General features: G+C 39.0%; 1 protein-coding gene across 1 annotated transcript in view; it reads left to right on the top strand.

The window, feature by feature from the left end:
- eys (eyes shut homolog) overlaps positions 1–19,773 on the top strand; it is a gene marked incomplete at both ends in the record, with an annotated part of 383,646 nt that overhangs the window by 352,063 nt on the left and 11,810 nt on the right. The window contains one exon of the mRNA XM_080449567.1: positions 11,324–11,496. Within this exon, the coding sequence (XP_080305693.1) occupies positions 11,324–11,496 (173 nt within the window). The remainder of the gene's footprint in view (positions 1–11,323; positions 11,497–19,773) is intronic.

Below are 19,773 nucleotides of genomic sequence, written 5' to 3'. Positions count from 1 at the left end.
AAATATATTCCTTAACACATTCCCTGCCAGAGGGTTTTTATTTTTTTACTTCCCCCACTGCCAGCATTGTTTGCAATGTTAAAAAAAAGTAGTCACAAAATATTTTCCGTGATCACCGTCCTCACGGTGATCCCCTCATTACACACACACAGGAGTCTCGTAGAATCGTGGAAAAAAATAATCCGATTGCGGTAATCCGTTCCATAATTGCAGCCAGTATAAAATAGCATGTTTTTCCCAAAATAACATGGTAAAAAAAAAAGTACACAGGAGCCGAGATACAGGATTTTAAAGTAATAAGTTAACCAAGGAGTGAATGGAGCTAGAAATCTTTGGATCGTGATATCTCTGGTTCTGTGTGGATACATTGAAAAAAAAAAAGACAAAAAAAGTAATGTGTTAAAGGCGAACATTTTTAACATTTTTAATCTTTGCTTCTGAGGATCCCTGGAACAAAATATTTTGAGATGGAAGTCCGCGGGAAAATACATATAATTTCGGGGGTCCTCGACATGAAAAGGTTTGAGCACCACTGATATAGCAACATGCGTCTTTTCAGAAAGAAATACATTTGTAGAATCGGCCTTAGGCCTTAATGGGTTAAGACTGTGCAGTGTGGTTGCCCTTTATATGGAAATGTAATCTGTTACGGTAAACTACTGTATATAACTTCATAAGCTATCGAGCCCATCACGCCCAATAGCATCACAGTAATTTGACACTATTACACCATAAAAGCATAATAGGCTACATGAGCTCACATATTAGAACAAATCTCAAGCAAGATAAAGTTCTATATTGCTTCTGGCTTAATGCAGTCTATAAGAATACATAAATGGTCAGAGAGCTGAGAGAATGTTATTGGGCAAAGGGGATAAAGATGTTTCCAAATGTGGCCTTGTTCCTTTTATTGACTTAAAGGGATATTTCACTTTCAAAAAAACTTTTGGTCATTTTATCATCTACTCAGGCCTTTGTGATCCCCCCAGACAGTTTTTAAGTTGCTTGATTCATTATTTAGATATTTGATATTCATTTTATCAGACACGCCCCCTTCTTATACAAACCCATTGTAACTTCAAACTTCATTTTAACCATGTTAGATTCATCAAAAACACCCGTTCTTGGTTCTGGTGACTCATCCTGCCCTCCTAATGCGTGAGGGGGCCGTGTTTTTTCAATTACTTTTTTCATTCATTTTTAATATATTTTTTGGAAAATGAAAAAAATAAAATACAATACATTTTTTAAATTAAATAAATGAAAAAAGTAATCGGAAGAACACGGCCCCCTCACGCATTAGGAGGGCAGGGTGAGTCACCAGAACCAAGGATGGGTGTTTTTGATGAATCTAACATGGTTAACACATTGAATGCCAAAAACGGTCCGGACCGTTTTTGAGGGTCCAAACGAGAAGTGCCGAAAACGGTCCGGACCGTTTTTGACCCAATTCTATTTTTATACATGTGGGCCACGTGGGGCGCTAAAACGAAACTTTGACATCACCCAAGCAGTTTCTGAGAAGAAGAGGCTGGATCTGGCTCCATGTCAAAAATCCTTCCGGTCGGCGTTTTCAATGTTATCTCCTTGATTAAAAGCTTAATATCTCCATTTCTTTTTAATGTGGTGGAAACGAGCCGTTTTCGATCGGCGATCACGCTGCAATGGAGGGTCGCGTTAGAAATATTATTGTTCCAGGCGTTAGTCGGGACCCTCCGCCGTCTCGCACGCACGCTTTGTTTACATGCATTTCCGCGTCGGGGCTTCTCACAGCACGAAACTTATAACGCAAGTGGATGGAAGAAATGCTGGCACTCAACGTATAATATTTTAATAAACCTCTGGCACCCAATGTGTTAAAATGGAGTTTGAAGTTACAATGGGTTTGTATAGGAAGGGGGCGTGTCTGATAAAATGAATATCAAATATCTAAATAATGAATCAAGCAACTTAAAAACTGTCTGGGGGGATCACAAAGGCCTGAGTAGATGATAAAATGACCAAAAGTTTTTTTGAAAGCGAAATATCCCTTTAACAATAGAAACGGTCAAATGTGCACTAATGCAGTGGGTTCTCAACCTGTGGGCCATGAGGATACTGCCAGTGGGTCATGTCACTTTGAGCCTAAATTTAAAAAAAAAATATTGCATTTTTTCCCTCTATCAGCCACTATATAATTATGTTGGGGTGTTTTCCTGCAGAAAGACACATCCCTCTGGCTGTATTTTGGTTTTGTTCCACTGTTTATGTTGACATTCCACTGTTTATGTTGACATTCATCCCTTGCAGGGACGCCTCTGTCTGTGGGGCGAGGGGGGGAGCTGTTAATTGCTCCCTTTGAACTTCATAGGAGTTGTGCACTGAGTTGATTGACTGGGCCATAAAAGTGTCAAACTCGTTCGGTGCTCGTTAGTGCTCTCTCTAATCAATTAAGCATCAAAGACAGCAATCACTTTGATACCTGTCAGAGAGGGGAAGGGGAGTATGTGTGTATACACACAGATCGGTGATCTTACCTAGTATACTTTAAGTAGTTCTTGAGGCTAATTTATGGAGTGAAGATAGATGGATACAGTATCTGTAGTGTGTTTCATGTTAATCGGAATCATTGAGTAGGAATTATGACCTTTCTAAGTCTCTCTAGGTCGTCCTCAGACGAGCCCTCCATCGTCCCCTCCATACATCTGGCCAGCTCTTCTGTAAGCTACTTTGCGCTCCTCGTGACTAGTCCTTGTGACCGGTGCCCGGCGTGTGTTGGTCCCCACAGCACCAATTTGCTGGCTGACAGTTCTTGATGTGTTAGTCTCATTCTCCTGGCTGCTATTGTCTCGCTCACCCTTGGTGTTCCCTCATACAGATTCTTGTTGGTAACATGTTCACTCTCGCTGATTGTTTGTTGACCTGCTTGTTAACCCATTCAATCTGGGAACGCATCCATATCATTTTAGATTTCTTTGGCTATTCAAAAAATAGTAAACAAGCTCATAGCCGTGCTATGAGCTTGTAGATCTGCAATTTTTTGGGAAAAATCGTGAAAATATTTGCAAATCTTTCAATATATATGTTTTTTAAAACGATTTTTTCTTTGCTTTTCTGGGGATTCTACAATTGTCTTCTAAATCCCTTTAAAAAATGTTTTTACTTATGTTGCTATAATATCAGTGGTTCTCAAACTTTTTTCATGTCAAGGACCACCCAAAATGTTTTTGTCTGCAGACCCTCCCATCTCAAAATATTTTGTTCCAGGGACCCCCAGCAGAAGCAAAGATTTTCAAAAATATTCACAATTTTTCAAAAATAGCAGATCTACAAGCTTGTATTTCTTCTATTTTTTAACACATTGAATGCCAAAAACGGTCCGGACCGTTTTTGAGGGTCCAAACGAGAAGTGCCGAAAACGGTCCGGACCGTTTTTGACCCAATTCTATTTTTATACATGTGGGCCACGTGGGGCGCTAAAACGAAACTTTGACATCACCCAAGGAGTTTCTGAGAAGAAGAGGCTGGATCTGGCTCCATGTCAAAAATCCTTCCGGTCGGCGTTTTCAATGTTATCTCCTTGACTAAAAGCTTAATATCTCCATTTCTTTTTAATGTGGTGGAAACGAGCCGTTTTCGATCGGCGATCACGCTGCAATGGAGGGTCGCGTTGGAAATATTATTGTTCCAGGCGTTAGTCGGGACCCTCCGCCGTCTCGCACGCACGCTTTGTTTACATGCACTTCCGCGTCTGGGCTTCTCACAGCACGAAACGTATAACGCGAGTGGATGGAAGAAATGCAGGCACTCAACGTATAATATTTTAATAAACCTCTGGCACCCAATGTGTTAATAGCCAAAGAAATCTAAAATGACACAGATGTGTTCCTGGATTGAATGGTTTAGGGTACTGCACGCAACCTTCTGGTGTAGCACCCGCCCAGAGACTTCTGCAGGGTTGGTTTCAGGGTCCCAGCATTCGCTGCCATAGAAGTTGTTTTCCTTCAATTATAGCAAGCACCCCCGTCAGGACTGTTGGGGTCATATAGTATGTGTTGTGCAGCTAATGCACACAAACCTCCAATCTTTGGTTTCATATTTCAAAATGTCATATCTCTACCATCTCACGGAAATAAGTGCATCTGGAGAGAAACAAACAGCACTAAAACAAAAAATCTGGGGTTCAAACCAGCATCAACATTGAGCCCCTAATGAGAACAAACAGGAGAATTACGTTCATGGTATACTTGCAGGGATAAAACATTTCTGTAGTGACCTTATTCTCAGCAGTTTGCTGAATAAACACACAGCAGTCACTATGAAATATCAAATATTGTCTTGTTCCGCAGTGCTCTCTATTTTATTTTTTGTTTTTCCCAAAGAACAGAGTAAAACAACTCAAGGCCCTATGAATCATTATTTTATTCCTTATTTTGAAATAAACAGTGCAACATAATTGCAAGAGCTTGCACGTTATGATCCCTGAAGAATACATCTTGTTGGAGAGTTGCTCGTTACAAAGAGTCTTTGAATTTTGAAGGACAACTGACTCAAAAGGCTTTTTTTCCTCCAACATAAATACACCCTCACGGGTTCATTTTTACATTCTGGGTTTAATTAACACTCAGGATTTTGCTGCGTATGTGAGGTTCCTTTTGTTTTTAACCCTTTTAGACCGGGAACGCTTCTGTGTCATTTTAAGATTTCTTTGGCTATTCAAAAATAGCAGATCTACAAGCTCATAGCGCGGCACCGAGTGCCGCGCTATGAGCTTGTATATCTTATATATTTTTTAAAATCCTGACAATTTGTGAAAATCTTTGAATATATATATATATATATTTTTTTAAATGTTTAACTCTGTTACAACTTCTGGGGGTCCCTGGAACAAAATATTTTGAGATGGGGGTCCACGGCCAAATACATTTAAAAAAAAAACTGTTAGGATTTTGAAGACATTTGTAGAATCCCCCAGAAGCAAAGATTGTGTTCGCTTTAAAAATATATATATTCAAAGATTTACACACATTTTATTATTTTTATTTTTTTAATAGCAGATATACAAGCTCGTAGCGCAGCACTCGGTGCCGCGCTACGAGCTTGTATAGCTGCTATTTTTGAATAGCCAAAGAAATTTAAAAAATGACACAGATTCTTTCCCGGTCTAAATGGGTTAATCAAATGATTTTGTATGGTGCCTTGACACATTTTAGTAATTATTGTAAGCACAGTGAAATTCATTTGGGGAGCCTCTGTTTCCATCAGTGATGCAGTAAAACAGGATCAAGAAGTACCTATGCCGCACACTTTCTCAAGTTTGTCTTTGATCCACACTGATCCAAAACAAAAGCAGTAGATGAAAAGCAAAAGAACTGCAGAGAATATGGCTGATATTTTTTTAAAGCGAAACCTTTGTCCTCTTATTTGATGTATGAAGGAAGTGAATTGTCAATCAAGTCGGGGATGGTTATGCATTGTTTACTGTTGTAACAGAATACAAGCACAATAGAGACCTTATAAATTACTGCTTTATTGAGTATAATTCTGATTTTTAGTATGGCAAGAATATGTACTAATGAATGAGATGAACTGAGAAAGTAAAACAATACAAAATTAAAATAAACAAAAGTAAATATCATTATGTGGTATTATATCTTTTCTTGTGGAAACGGTGTACAATTGTGCACATCAGCTGCTGGAATAGCAGGTAACAGCCCTGTCTAAGATTGGCCATTTCTCCACCAATCTAGAGGAAAAATTGCGTGCTTGGTGGAATGCCTTTAACCATCTGTACAGAATCGATTTTGGATGCTTAGAGAGTTTACTGTCACTGTTAAAGCAGATAATGAAACTGTCACTATTAACCCATTGAAACCGGGAACGCATCTGTGTCATTTTTAGATTTGAGCTAAAAAGCATTATTTTACACTTTGGCTATATTCAAAAATAGCAGCACTACGAGCTTGTAGATCTGCTATTTGTTTTTAAATCAAGAAAATGTGTGCAAATCTTTGAATATATCCTTTTTAAAGCGAACATTTGTAACTGAAATCTTTGCTTCTGGGGGTCCCTGGAACAAAATATTTTGAGATGGGGGTCCGCGGCCGAATACATGTACATTTTGGGGGTCCTTGACATGAAAAAGTTTGAGAACCACTGATATAGCAACATGAGTTTTTTTCAAAAAACTGTTTTAGAAGCAGGATTTAGAAGACATTTTGTAGAATCGGAACCTCAGGCCTTAATGGGTTAAGCCATTAAAACCGGGATAGCATCTGTGTCATTTTAGATTTTTTTCCCGTTGGCTATTCAAAATGAGCAGATCTACAAGCTATCCACTTTGTGCCGCGCTGCGAGCTTGTACATCTGCTATTTTTGAACATTTTTTGAAAAATCTTGAAAGTGTGAGAACTACTGATATTTAGAAGGCGTTTGTAGAGTCGTCCCTCAGGTCTCGATGGGTTAAAATGCCACGGACAAAGAAGCCAGATTACCGTTGACCCTGAGGCGTGTACGCTGAGTATCCAGGGCTGTTGTGAGGGGCTGGTGGGGCACGGCAGAGGAGCAGCAGGGGGGTTCAGAGGTTTAAAGGTTCTAGTAATAGTTCCAGAGCTTCTGGTCCTGGCTGGCTTGAAGTCCATTGTAATCATGGTTTTATTTATTGTGGACTCGGACCCCTTGTAACCCAAGGATGAGGATGGCGTCTCGCACAGCGGAAGCGGAGATGTTTTCTCCGGTTGGAGATCAGGTCACGCTGCCGCCGACATGGGTTACCGTGGTAACCGGAGTCGGGCTTCAGACAAGCGGTAGCAAGAGAGTGTCTCCTCACATTTTCTTTAAGGTGAAGGATATAAAGTTGTGTTTTACGTGCATTACACGGGAGAGAGTTCTGGAGTTGAGCTCCGCTGACTGAGTTCAGCAAGAAGTTGCTGTCTGGGCAACAAGAGTTCCTTTTCACGCTTTAATGTGAAAGTAGCGTTGTTCGTTGTTTTTATCGGCAAGGTTGAAACATTCTTCTGACGGGCAGACTGTTAAGCCTATAGGTTGTTGATTGACTGTTGCTCACCGAAATGAATGTATTTTCATCTAAAATCAGTCACTTTCATGGTCATACAATGTATATTAGTATATTAGTCCCCCCATATTGATATGTATTTGGCCACAGATTTTGTGACGGGGAGATTTTGTGCTAGGTATTGTGCTAGGATTTTGATGCTGTACAAACTCATTTAGCTGGGGACCCCCCTAAACTACTGATTTAGAAGGCATTTGTAGAATCGGCCTCATGTCTATAATGGTTTAACGTACAGCTAAGTAGGTTTATAGGAATAGGGCTTTCAGTGGTTATAAGAATAATGGGAATTCTTATAGGATAACGCTCTTTCCCTGGTTAGTTGCCCAAACTGGGCATTTTAACTCTTGGAGAGAACATTCCATCGTGGAGTTTCCTGCCTCAGGATTACAGTATGTGTGAAAGACACACCAGAGGACCACTTAGTTCAGTTGGTACTTGGCCGCTGTGTTTTCTCCTGATATTCACTCCTTTGGGCTGTAAAATAGTTTTTGGAGAGAGGGAGAACGGAGAGCCATGCAACAGGGAAAGAGAGATTTATGTGATGAGGAGTATGCGATGCATCATATGGTTGGTGTGTGTGTGTGTGTGTGTGTGTGTGTGTGTGTGCGTGTGCGTGTGCGTGTGCGTGTGCGTGAGTAGGATTGCGTGTGTGTATGTGCGTGCGCGAGCACAAGCTGGAGGCCCAAGTCACTACAGCACTCAGGTTTTGGCTTACAAATTGTTGAAATAATTTCACTGACTATCACCGAATTAAAGTATTCTAAATGACTCTTATGCCTCAAGACAGTTCATTTTGTACTTGTGAAGATTTGCCACAGCCTTCCTCTAGGCAATAATATCCGAAAATCTGTCCACTCCCTTATCTGCCATGGCAGACCAATGTACAGTTCCACTGTGAATGATTTGGAAATGATAGAGACAAGTCAATGAAAATAACCATGGTCATTTTCTTGGTAAAAATGTTCCGAGAGCCCATATAACCCTGTTAGTGCAATTACTGTGTGAATCTTATTTGGAACATTGTTCGAATCCAATTAATTGTCAGTGGTGATGCTTCCAGCTGTGCCTCTTGATGTCATCACAGATTACATTCTTTTGGTTTCTGAGCTGTAGCTTAATGAGGAAGCAATTTCCCCCAAATAGTGCAATCTTCGGAGCATTTTGTGAACGAGGCCTTCGCCTCGTTGACGAACAGTACTGATAATGTATTCAAAATTTCAGACACAAATGAAAAGTGAAGTCTTAATCAAAAATTGTATTTGTTTATATACAAGTACCAACCCTGTGCAATTTGCGGGGAAATTAGGTGTTTATATAAAGATGCATTAATATAAATTGCATGTTCAGATGCTTATACAAACATTACCCAGAATGTTGTAATCAAAGTGATCGCCTCTGGGCAAAATTGAAATAACCTTTTGCTGCCTCTTAACCCATTAAGACCGGGAACGCATAGCTTTGTCATTTTAAGATTTATTTGGCTATTCAAAATTAGCAGATCTACAAGCTCATAGCGCTATGAGCTTGTATATCTGCTATTTTTGAAAAATCCTGAAAATGTGTGCAAAACTTTGAATGCTTCTGGGAGTCCTTGGAACAAAACATTTTACAACTGTTTACTTTAAAATATATTTACAGATTTGCACACATTTTCACGATTTTTCTAAAAATAGCAGATCTACAAGCTCATAGCGCGGCACTATATCTGCTATTTTTTTAATAGCCAAAGAAATCTAAAAATGACAGATGCGTTCCCGGTTTGAATGGGTTAATGTTTTCGATTAGAGCAATTAAAACTCGAGTGTTTGTTGACTTTGCTCCTTTTCCCTTATCAACAATTTGATAAACACCTTTGAAAAACAGAATATCCTATTATCTGTTGCTTTTGCATGCTAAAAAAAGTAAGACGAAGATGAAATGTACCAGCCAGACATTTTAAATCCAAGTCACAGCCGGTTGAATTATTATTTTTGTCTCTAACATGTATACCGTAGTCATGCATTCATATCCAGCTAAACTCAATATCTCTGTGATCCTAGCAATTTATTTTGTCTTTCTCATTCTATGAGACCACCACAGTCAGTAGCAATTATTATACATCTGAAGACCATTGCTGTGCTTCCCATAAATGAATGGTTATTTGTCATCAGTAATGTCATGGTGAGATTGTGCACGGCGTGTTCTTTTGATTTGGGAAGCTGTGCCATCATTGTTCTGTGATCAAACGAAACAATAATGGCATTAGGTAATACCTGAGAAATGCAGCAAACCTGTGATTTCGTAAATGGTTTGCAATCAAAGCCGTCTCTTTGTTCTGAAGCATTGTATGTTAAGTTTCGTAGAATGCGGATTAAAACAAAAGGAGACCAGCAATTCCACGGTTTTCCGGGTTTTGTCTACTTGGGTACACAATTGTAGGACAAATCTACAGAAATACATTTCTGTAATGCCAGGTCAAGCAACCTACAAAGTCCTCCAAGGTGATTACACAGTCAAGGTACGAATCCACTCTAAAATGGACCTTGCGAGATCTCGTCTTGAGTTCAATCGATACAAGTGAGAAAAAAAAAAAAAGTCTTTCCCATCGATAGAAACAGAGAGACAATTTGGACTCTTTAATGCCATCAACATTTATGTTTTCAAGGCAAACCTTCTCAGATAAACGGCAGTGAGAGAGTCACATCTCAGTTCTCACATTAAAATTGAACTACTGTATTAGGACAATCTATGTATCTGGGACATGGAAGCTACTGTGGGACAGCACTGACAGTTTGGACACGAACATGTCTTGTAATGGACATTTTCAGGCCATTAATGCTCATGTACTGGAGATAGTATTGTATGACATGACTTCTCCATATTTGGGTACTTCATTGCAGTCATGTCCAACCATTCTCAATTCTACTGATAGAGGACGTAAATATTTCATTTTCCAGAAGCCGGTTTCTGGAGGAGCAAAAATATTAATTTTGCAGTGCAGCGTCTCAAAGTGCATCATTAATTTATGGATCTGAAAGCCCACCAAAGCTTCCTGTGTCTGATATCATACTTCTGAAAGTTGTTTACATCTTGGAGCATATTGTAATGTCTCTGTCTGAATATTACTTTTCATGGTGGTCCACACTCTGCTCTTTGCCTGAAGATAAAGCACACAAAAGAATTTAAAACACTTCAAAAACAAGTATTGGTTATATGAAGCATCCATGTGCTTTCTCTCTGTGAAAAAGTGGACACATAAACTGGCGTCCTTATTTTGGGCTTGTCATTATAGGTCAACATTTAAAAAAAATAGCAGATCTTCAAGCTCACAACACATCACATTGATGTGAGCTTTAGGTCGGCTATCTGTCTCTGTCGTTGTAGTGTTTACTTGCTGGAATAAATCCATAACATGACTCTTGCTAATTTCTTTCACTAGTAAAAGGTCCATCTCACACCAGGCTCATCTTCCTACACGCAAAGTATATGAAGGCCCTGTCTTGCCTTATGCCTTATGCCGAAACGTATTAGGCATTCTTTACTATTTTGAAAAACATTTTGAAATAGTGCAAATAGCCGATCTACAAGCTCACCACGCGTCGATGTAGATCGGCTAATTTCACTATTTTAAATGTTTTTCAAAATAATAAAAAATACCTAATAATTTTTGGCAAGATAGGGCCCATAATGCCCAAAACGTGTTTATCAGGCTGTTTGCAGAATAGAGGCCATGAAGATCCTTGCACCCTCTTCGTCTTTCACAAGTTTGCTTCCACTCTTATCAACAGCTTTTATCACCCCTCTCATTGTGTGTTCCGGAGGAGCCCTTGCCAGTGGCGGTCTTTCCTATGTTTCAACCGTTTCAATTTTTATTTTTTTATTTTTTTACTCGCATCCCAGACCGGGGCCCGCCTCCGGCTGGCCGACGTCCAAGAATTTCATGCAAGAAGAGGATGTAGATCTGATTAAATCAGGGCTCAGCTCAAGTGAATCATGTGAGTGAGATGTTTTAGCTGTCTGTCCATGGTGGAAGTGCAGATAGCCTAGTTATTTTAGTTTGAAAATGCATCATTATGGATTGTGGAAGCAAACCAACTTCAGTCCACAAATTATTTTTGCGGGGGGGTGCATATGGGGGCCCCATATGAGCTCTTGAAACGGGCCCCCAGATCATTAAGGCCACCCCTGGCCCTTGCATAAGAGATGTATACGCGGTACTGTCATCCAGATCCAGATGCTTTTTCATCAGTGTCCTAATGATCTCTCCATCTGTGTCATCTGTGTGTTTAGCGATGCGGAGGGCTGGTTCTGCGAGTGTCCGGCGCTCTATGCCGGGCGGCTGTGCCAGTTCAGCGCCTGTGAGCAGAACCCCTGCGGTCACGGAGCCACTTGCATCCCCAAGTCCCCACTGGAGGCTGTGTGTCTCTGCCCCTATGGGAGGCAGGGCCTGCTGTGTGAGGAAGGTATGTCACACAAACAAAACAACAGTGGTGGGAAAAGTACTCAAATGTTTTACAATGTAATAATTTATATCTGCAAAGTAACTAACGTTTTCAAATAATTGTAGTGGAGTAAAAGTACAATATTTGCTTCTGAGATGTAGTGGAGTAGAAAAAATTGTACTTAAGTACAGTACTTGAGTAAATGTACTTTACACCACTGACAAGGTGGTTGTACGGATGACGTCTGTTAGGGTACCGTCAACACTAATGTGCTGTGTTTTAAAGTGCATAATTCATTGCTACGATTATGCCTAGCATCCATCCACATTACTCTGGAATTTTAGAAACCCTAAAAAAGGAGATTTTTGAAAATGCTGCTGACTCCCGTTTTAGTTTCCGGGATTGTGTTTTATTCTGAATGGGCGGAAACGGGAGTCTTTTGAAAACAATGACACCGGGTGTAGTAGTTGTTGTTAGAGTGAGTTATGGCTTTGATAAAACATGCTTTTAATAATAATGTCATTACAAGTCAAAAAGAATTACAAGAAAGTACCAGTAGTCCCACCTGTCTGCACAAACAATGTGGTTGCTATGCGATGTTTACGTTTAGATTTTGACATATGAGATAGATGCTGATTGGTCTCATTGTGCAGCTCTGCCTGCATCTCCTTTGATGTTTCTGATACTGGCATAGAAATCTTGCAAAATGTCATTAAACCACACCTTTGATGCAGATTACAGATTCATATTATAGATCTAGTATACTTGGTTTCATCTAAAATGCTTATTTTCATACCAAAATACTTGTATCTAATCCAAGTAACAGTAATAGTCACAAAACATGTCTGTCTCCAGTCACTGAGATACTAGACAATATACATAAAATATTCAGGCCAAGTTGCAGAATTGCCTTTACTGTCTATCCATCATACTCATCATGCTATTCAGGTCAGAACACAGCTACTGTATCTATGGAATTTTTTTGTCAATTAAATACATATTTATTATTTAAAAAATGTAACCAAAAAACTTCCATTGCTATCAACTTTGAAAGACTTAACTAATCGACCATCATTGTTTTTTAATTTTTAGTTTTGTTTTACAAAAACAGCAAATACAAATGAAATGGGTTTGAGACGCTGACAGTCTCTGTTCCATATTTGAATGGCACTGAAACACAACACATACTGTAACACTCCCTTTACGAGACAGTTGAAAGCAATTATAACATCAAAGTAGCAGAGCAGTAGGTTTAGTAAATTAATTAATTAATTAAGTAAAATAACAAAACATCTCTGGAAGATAACTGCTTCGCACAACTTTCGCCGTGTTGCCACTCTGTAATAAGTAGCGTGGTGATGGAAGCCTCAATTTGTAAAATTGAGACACAACTAATGACGATAACATAAAATGATGGCTGTCGATACCAAATTGGGTATCCTCAATGTGCCTCCCTGAGCACGAACACATCTTCCTTCTGAACCAATCTCATCCCAATTAAACTGTTACTGCACACAAACTAACCATGTCACCATGTGTTAATATGAAGAAAAAAAACAAAAAACACACACAAAAAAAACCCAACTTAATTTGCGGTTTTCTACTGTTTCACAAATGGCGACATGTGGCATTTTTTCCTAGCAGCAGTCACATGTCTGTTCCTTCAGTGGAGTTCTACCGAGTTCCAAGTTGCCTCTTTTGAACTCCCCCTTGCCCAATACAGTATGGCACCCGCAGAGACATACGCCCTAGAATCCGACGCAGCGTCTAACCTTTTTATGTCTATGGTTAATTCCCCCCCCCCAACTTTATCAATCTCATCATTGTGCAGCCCTGGGTGTCACTTTAAAGTGGCGTTTTCTCCAGAGACAATTGCTCTATATCACTACTCCATGGTTAAGCCTCCATGGAGATCGAAGTTCACCTTAAATGTTCTCTCATGTTTTATCCTGTTTGATCCAAGGAGCGCCGCTGATACTTTTAACCCATGCAATCCGGGAACGCATCTCTGTCATTTTAGATTTCTTTGGCTATTCAAAAATAGCAGATATAGGCCTACAGGCTCATAGCTTGTAGATCTGCTATTTTTTTTAACAATCGTGAAAATGTTTGCAAATCATTGAATAATATATATTTTTAAAAGCAAACATTTTTAACTCAAAACTTTGCTTTTGGGGGGTCCCCGGAACAACAGCATTTTGAGATGCGGGTCCGCGGACAGATACATATAATGGTGGTCCTTAACATGAACAAAGTTTGGGAACCACTTATTATAGCAACATAGGTTTTTTTCAAAAAACTGTTGGGATTTAGAGGACATCTGTAGAATCCCCCAGAAGCAAAGATTTGAGTTAAAAATGTTTGCTTTAAAAAAATATATATTCAAAGATTTGCACATATTTTCATGATTTTTTTTAAAATAGCAGATCTAAAGGCTCGTAGCGCAGCACTTGGTGCCACACTATGAGCTTGTATATCTGCTATTTTTGAATAAAAATGACACAGATTATTTCCTGGTCTAAATGGGTTAACTACTTTTAACCACTAGTATCTCCTGTGAGAACCTGGTTGTATTGTTTTCTCACCTTAAATGTTGCTATGGATTCCACCTCATTCTGACCCCAATGTATGTGAATAGTATGATATGCATTTTCAGTGTTATTTCTGAAACGGCGCTGAAACTACTCTTGTGGACTGACATCGTGTTTCATTTCAAAAGGTCTTTTTAAAAGGAATTATGTATCAGTCTGGATGTGGAGCAGAGCCCTGTTGATTGTAGATTTAGCATTAGTGTGATTAGCACTTCAACGCTGATGGCTGCCTCGCTGAATATTCCAAAGACATTTGAGCACTGAATGGTTCATAGAAGGTCATATCCTCACATTTGTGACGCGCGATGCTTCAACACTTTTTTTTTTTGCCCATGCATAAATAATGCTTTAGAGTAAGACTAAAGGGATATTTCACTTAAAAAAAAATGTTGGGTCATTTTATCGTCTACTTGATATTAATTTTATCAGACACGCCCCCTTCTTATACAAACCCATTGTAACTTCAAACCCCATTTTAACCATGATTGATTCATCGGAAACACCCGTCCTCCGTTCTGGTGACTGAGGTTTTTTTTTTTTTTTTTATTACTTTTTTCATTAATTTTATAAAGAAAATGTATCATATTATTTTGTTTTCATTTTCCCCAAAAAGTATTACAAAAAAATGAAAACAGTAATTGAAAAAACACGGCCCCCTCACGTTTTAGGAGGGCACTATGAGTCACCAGAGCCAAGGACGGGTGTGTTCGATGAATCTATCATGGTTTAAAATGGAGTTTGAAGTTACAATGGGTTTGTATAGGAAGAGGGCGTGTCTGATAAAATTAATATCAAATATATAAATACAGAATCAAGCAACTTAAATACGGTCCGGGGTGCTACCAAAAGCCTGAGTATATGATAAAATGACCCAAATTCTTTTTGAAAGTGAAATATCCCTTTATAGAGGTCTGATGCAAACCATTTGACAAACACTCACAGCATAGACCTACAGTGGGCAATCTCAATTCTCAATTCAAAATGTACTACAAAAGTACAAAAGTATTGGTATCAAAATGTACTTAAAGTACCAAAAGTAAAAGTATTCATTATGCAGAATGTCCCATTTCAAGTTTTCAAATGTATACAAATCTTTTGAAAATAGCAGATCCGCAAGCTCACAATGCGTCGCATCGCGACACATTATGAGCTTGTAGATCGTGTATTTTCAAATGGCCAAAATGTATAGGGCTGAAGTGGTTAATGTATGTTTTTTAATAATAATCCAAAACTATAAAGTAACTAGTAACTTAAGTTTTCAAATCATTGTAGTGGAGTAAAAGTATAATATTTGCCTCTGAAAGGTAGTGGAGTAGTAAAAGTACTGAAATTTTGAAATACTCCAGTAAAGTAAAAATTATCAGATGTAAGAGCTATCTGAAGCAAAATGGTCTTCTCCTTTCTCTGAAAGTCAACATTGAGAAACCATAAGCTATAAAAAGAGATGCGCCAACAAAACTGTCCCCCGCTATTTGCTAATCTGCTAACAATGTAATGAATGGCTCATATTCTGACAAGGAAAATGTTGCCAGTCATTACTGGCTGTAAAACATAGCAGCGAATCTTCATGCTTCCCAGAAACAAATACTCTTGGCTTAATCCATCAAGACCGCGGGAAAGCATCTGTGTCATTTTAAGATTTCTTTGGTTACTCAAAAATAGAAGATATACAAGCTCTTGTAGATCTGCTATTAAAAAAAAAAAAAAAAGCAAATCTTTGAATATAAATTTTTTAAAGACAACATTTGTAACTCAAATCTTTGCTTCTGGGGGTCCCTGGAACAAAGCATTTTGAGATGGGGGTCTGCGGCCAAATACATATCTCAAAATGTTTTCTAAATCCTAATATATGGTAGGTATGTAGGTATGTTGCTATATCAGTGGTGCTCAAACTTTTCCATGTCAAGGACCCCAAAATCATATGCATTTGGCCACGGACCCCCATCTCAAAATATGTTGTTCCAGGGACCCCCAGAAGCACTGATCGGAGTTAAAAATTTTCGCTTTAAAACGTATATACAGTGTATATATTCAAAGATTTGCACAACATTTCCAAGAAGCTCATAGCACGGCATCTGCTATTTTTGAATAGCCAAAGAAATCTTAAAATGTCACAGATGCGTTCCCGGTCTTAATGGGTTAATAATGAATGCAGGTGGTGCAGGTGGTGCTTGGCACAGGAGCCGTTCAGCCCTGCCACGGCCCCTAACCCTAACTCCAACCTTGCCAAATAGAGGTCTCTAATCTCCCAGTGTCCACACTAAGTATGGTTGACATTTGAATTTTAATCCTGATAACATGAGATAAGATCACAGTCAATATTGATTGACCACTAAGGTCTCCCTTCCTCTCGGCACTTTCTTGTACTTGGAAGATGGAGTGCTTCTCCACTTTTTCAAAATGTTGCTAATAGGCAATAGTTGCTAATAATAGTGTTGGGAAAAAGTACTACATTTCTTTACTTAAGTAAAAGTATCATTCAATACTGCAATATAGAAATACTCTGTTACAAGTAAAAGTCCGGAATTCAAAATGTACTTGAGTAAAAGTACAAAAGTGTTGGTGTCAAAATGTACTTAAGTACCAAAAGTAAAAGTACTCAAATGTATAAACATCTTTTGAAAGTAGCAGATCTACAAGCTCACAATGCGTCGCATCGCGACGCATTGTGAGCTTGTAGATCGGCTATTTTCAAATGGCCAAAATGTATGTAGTGGCTGAAGTGGTTAATGTAGGTTTTGTAATAATAATCAAAATCTATAAAGTAACTAGTAACGTAAGTTTTCAAATAATTGTAGTGGAGTAAAAGTATAATATTTGCCTCTGAAAGGTAGTGGAGTAGAAGTAAAAGTACTGCAATTTTGAAATAGTCCAGTAAAGTAAAAAATCCTCAAAAGGGTACTTAAGCACAGTACTTGAGTAAATGTACTTAGTTACTTTCCACCGCTGCTAATAAGATGTGTCTTTTTTTACCTTCTCTGTGAAATGTTGCTAAAATGTTTGTCTAGCAGCAGCAGCCATATGGTTTGTCATTCAACCTGAGCACTTACTGGATAAAAAAAGAATGCAGGAACCTGCAGGAAGTGGACTAAATAGAGAGCGTAAAGGAAGCATGCCTCGAGAGACAAAATCTTGATAAAACATTAATGGACTTTTGAAATGACTCCACTCCGAAACCCAAATTGTTTATTTATTAGACGCTGCTCTGGGCACTGGCAGCCTGTAGTTGCCAATATCGCCTTCTAAACATAGATTTTTAATTCAAGCCAATTGGGGCCATAGATGAATTCTGTAGAACGTTTACCGCCTCTGTTCCCATATGATGCGTTTCCTCCCATAGGATGATTTTCAGGGTATCACGTTCCCATTAACCTATTGAGACCTGGAACGCATCTGTGTCACTTTTTGATTTGAAAAAAGCATTATTTTACACTTTGGCTATTCAAAAATAGCAGATCATACAAGCAAGATGTACGTAACGATCAATCAATCTATGAATCGGACCAATGTAGATGCAGTAGTTTGTACTGTATGTACAGTATACGATTTTTTTAACTATAAAAATAAGCATTTTAACATTTTAAGCCCTATATATTTTTAGTCATAAGGAAAATATAGCCGAAATACAAGCTCACAGCGCTTCACAACGCCTTGTAGATCTGCTATTTTCGCTGGACAATGTTTCTTTTTTGAAAGGTTCTGGCTACAACGACATGCCCCAAAATAGGGACATAAGCTTGAAAGTGGTTGAAGGAAAAGCAGAGTTTTAACAGGGACACTACAAATCACTGAGCCAAGAGACAAACCATATGAATACATGTTTAAATCCAATGCATATCGTATCATTCTCTCTGTTTGGTGCCCTCTCACTTTCTGCTATAATATAGCAACAAAGCAGGAAATAATGCTTTTTGAAGAGAATAAGACTGTTATGGGCCTTATCTGGAGGGCATATTTTATTGACATGTTTCTCTTTTAAAGATTGGTTTTATGGGCATTATTTAGCTCTTCCAGCACACTGTATTTCACGGTACCATACTGCCATCTGAGTAAGTATCAACAAAAAACAACATGTGACTGAGAAAAAGCTGCAGCACAATATACTTTGGGAAGGTATAGCTGGTTCAAAGGCTATGTTCCTGGTGACTTGTGTGCGACCCGCGTCGCCTGGGATTGACTCGCACACAGCTCTCTCCTGCCTGTGCTTCATGCCTTTGTTTAGAGCAGACGGTATATATGGCACAGTACATCTCACCTATGTACTGTATGTTGTTGTTCTTTCTTTGCCGTCTGTCATTTTCCACCATCAAAATAGATCGATGCAGTATAGATTTATCTACACTGAGAGATTCAAAGTTATTCTGACCATGAACAGGGCATATACTGTGTGTGTGTGTGTGTGTGTGTGTGTGTGTGTGTGTGTGTGTGTGTGTGTGTGTGTGTGTGTGTGTGTGTGTGTGTGTGTGTGTGTGTGTGTGTGTGTGTGCGTGTGCGTGCGTGTGTGTGCACGCGTGTGCGTGTGTGTGTGTGTGTGTGTGCGTGTGCGCATGTGTGTGTGACTGGCCAGACTTGAAACACAGTTCAGATGTTCCTGGAGATGTAAACCATCTCCATCTAGAGCTGAGCAACTCAAACACAACACGTGAAGGGGGGGGGAAAAACAATGAAAACCTGTGACCATTCAATAAGTATCTGGGATCTTACAGCTTTCCCCGCACTAGATAATAACAGCAAAAAAATCCTATCTTTATTAATAATTCACAAGCCAAACAGTGCTCAGGGCAGTCGCAGAGGGGATCTCTGAACCCCACTTAGCCATCGCCTGGGGCTATGAAAGAATATGGCAGATATTTGCAGTCAAGAGGAGGCAGCCTTGTGTGTTGTATAGGTTTCATTGCCGTGCAAAATACATGCAAACTGTGTAATTTTGAATGGGCTGTGGGGAGATTTACATTGAGTCCCCAGTGTAAAATCATGTAAACGAGCGAGCTGAAACGGAATACAGAGCGTAATAAAAAAGGCAGTGTTATTGAATCAGCGGTGCATTCTGGAAAAAGGCTGAGGATTGTAATTGATAATCACCGGGATTATTCTGCTATCCTTGTGAACATTATGTATGAAGCGATGCTTGCCTGCCCAAATCCTTTCCTAAACAGCTACTAATGAAAAGAAAATCGGGAATAGGGAGGTGACAGTATTGGAAAACAGGCCATCATCTCTTAGCATTCAGAGAGACATTTCACACACACACACACACACACACACACACACACACACACACACACACCCCCACCCCCACTCCTATCATTCCAGTGTGGCAACAGCGCCATCTTTTGGCAGTTCGATTGAATATTGTCCAGTGAGGGAGAAAAAGGGGGGGGGGCTGATGGATGAATCAGGCTTTTGAGAACAAAATACAAATAATATATGGTTGTATACAGTGGTGTAAAGTACATTTACTCAAGTACTGTACTTAAGTACAATTTTGAGGTACTTTTACTTTACTGGACTATTTAAACATTTCAGCACTTTTACTTCTACTCCATTACACCTCAGAGGCAAATATTATACTTTTACTCCAATACAATTATTTGAAAACTTTAGTTACTAGCTACTTTGCAGATATACATTATTATATTATAAAACATACATTAACCACTTTAGCCATATTTTATACCTAGGCTATTTGAAAATAGCAGATCTACAA

This window comes from Gymnoscopelus braueri (assembly GCF_963280865.1).
Source record: "Gymnoscopelus braueri genome assembly, chromosome: 14".
Lineage (NCBI taxonomy): Eukaryota > Metazoa > Chordata > Actinopteri > Myctophiformes > Myctophidae > Gymnoscopelus > Gymnoscopelus braueri.
Note: the sequence above shows the minus strand (reverse complement) of the source record. Positions and strands in the feature narration are given on the sequence as shown.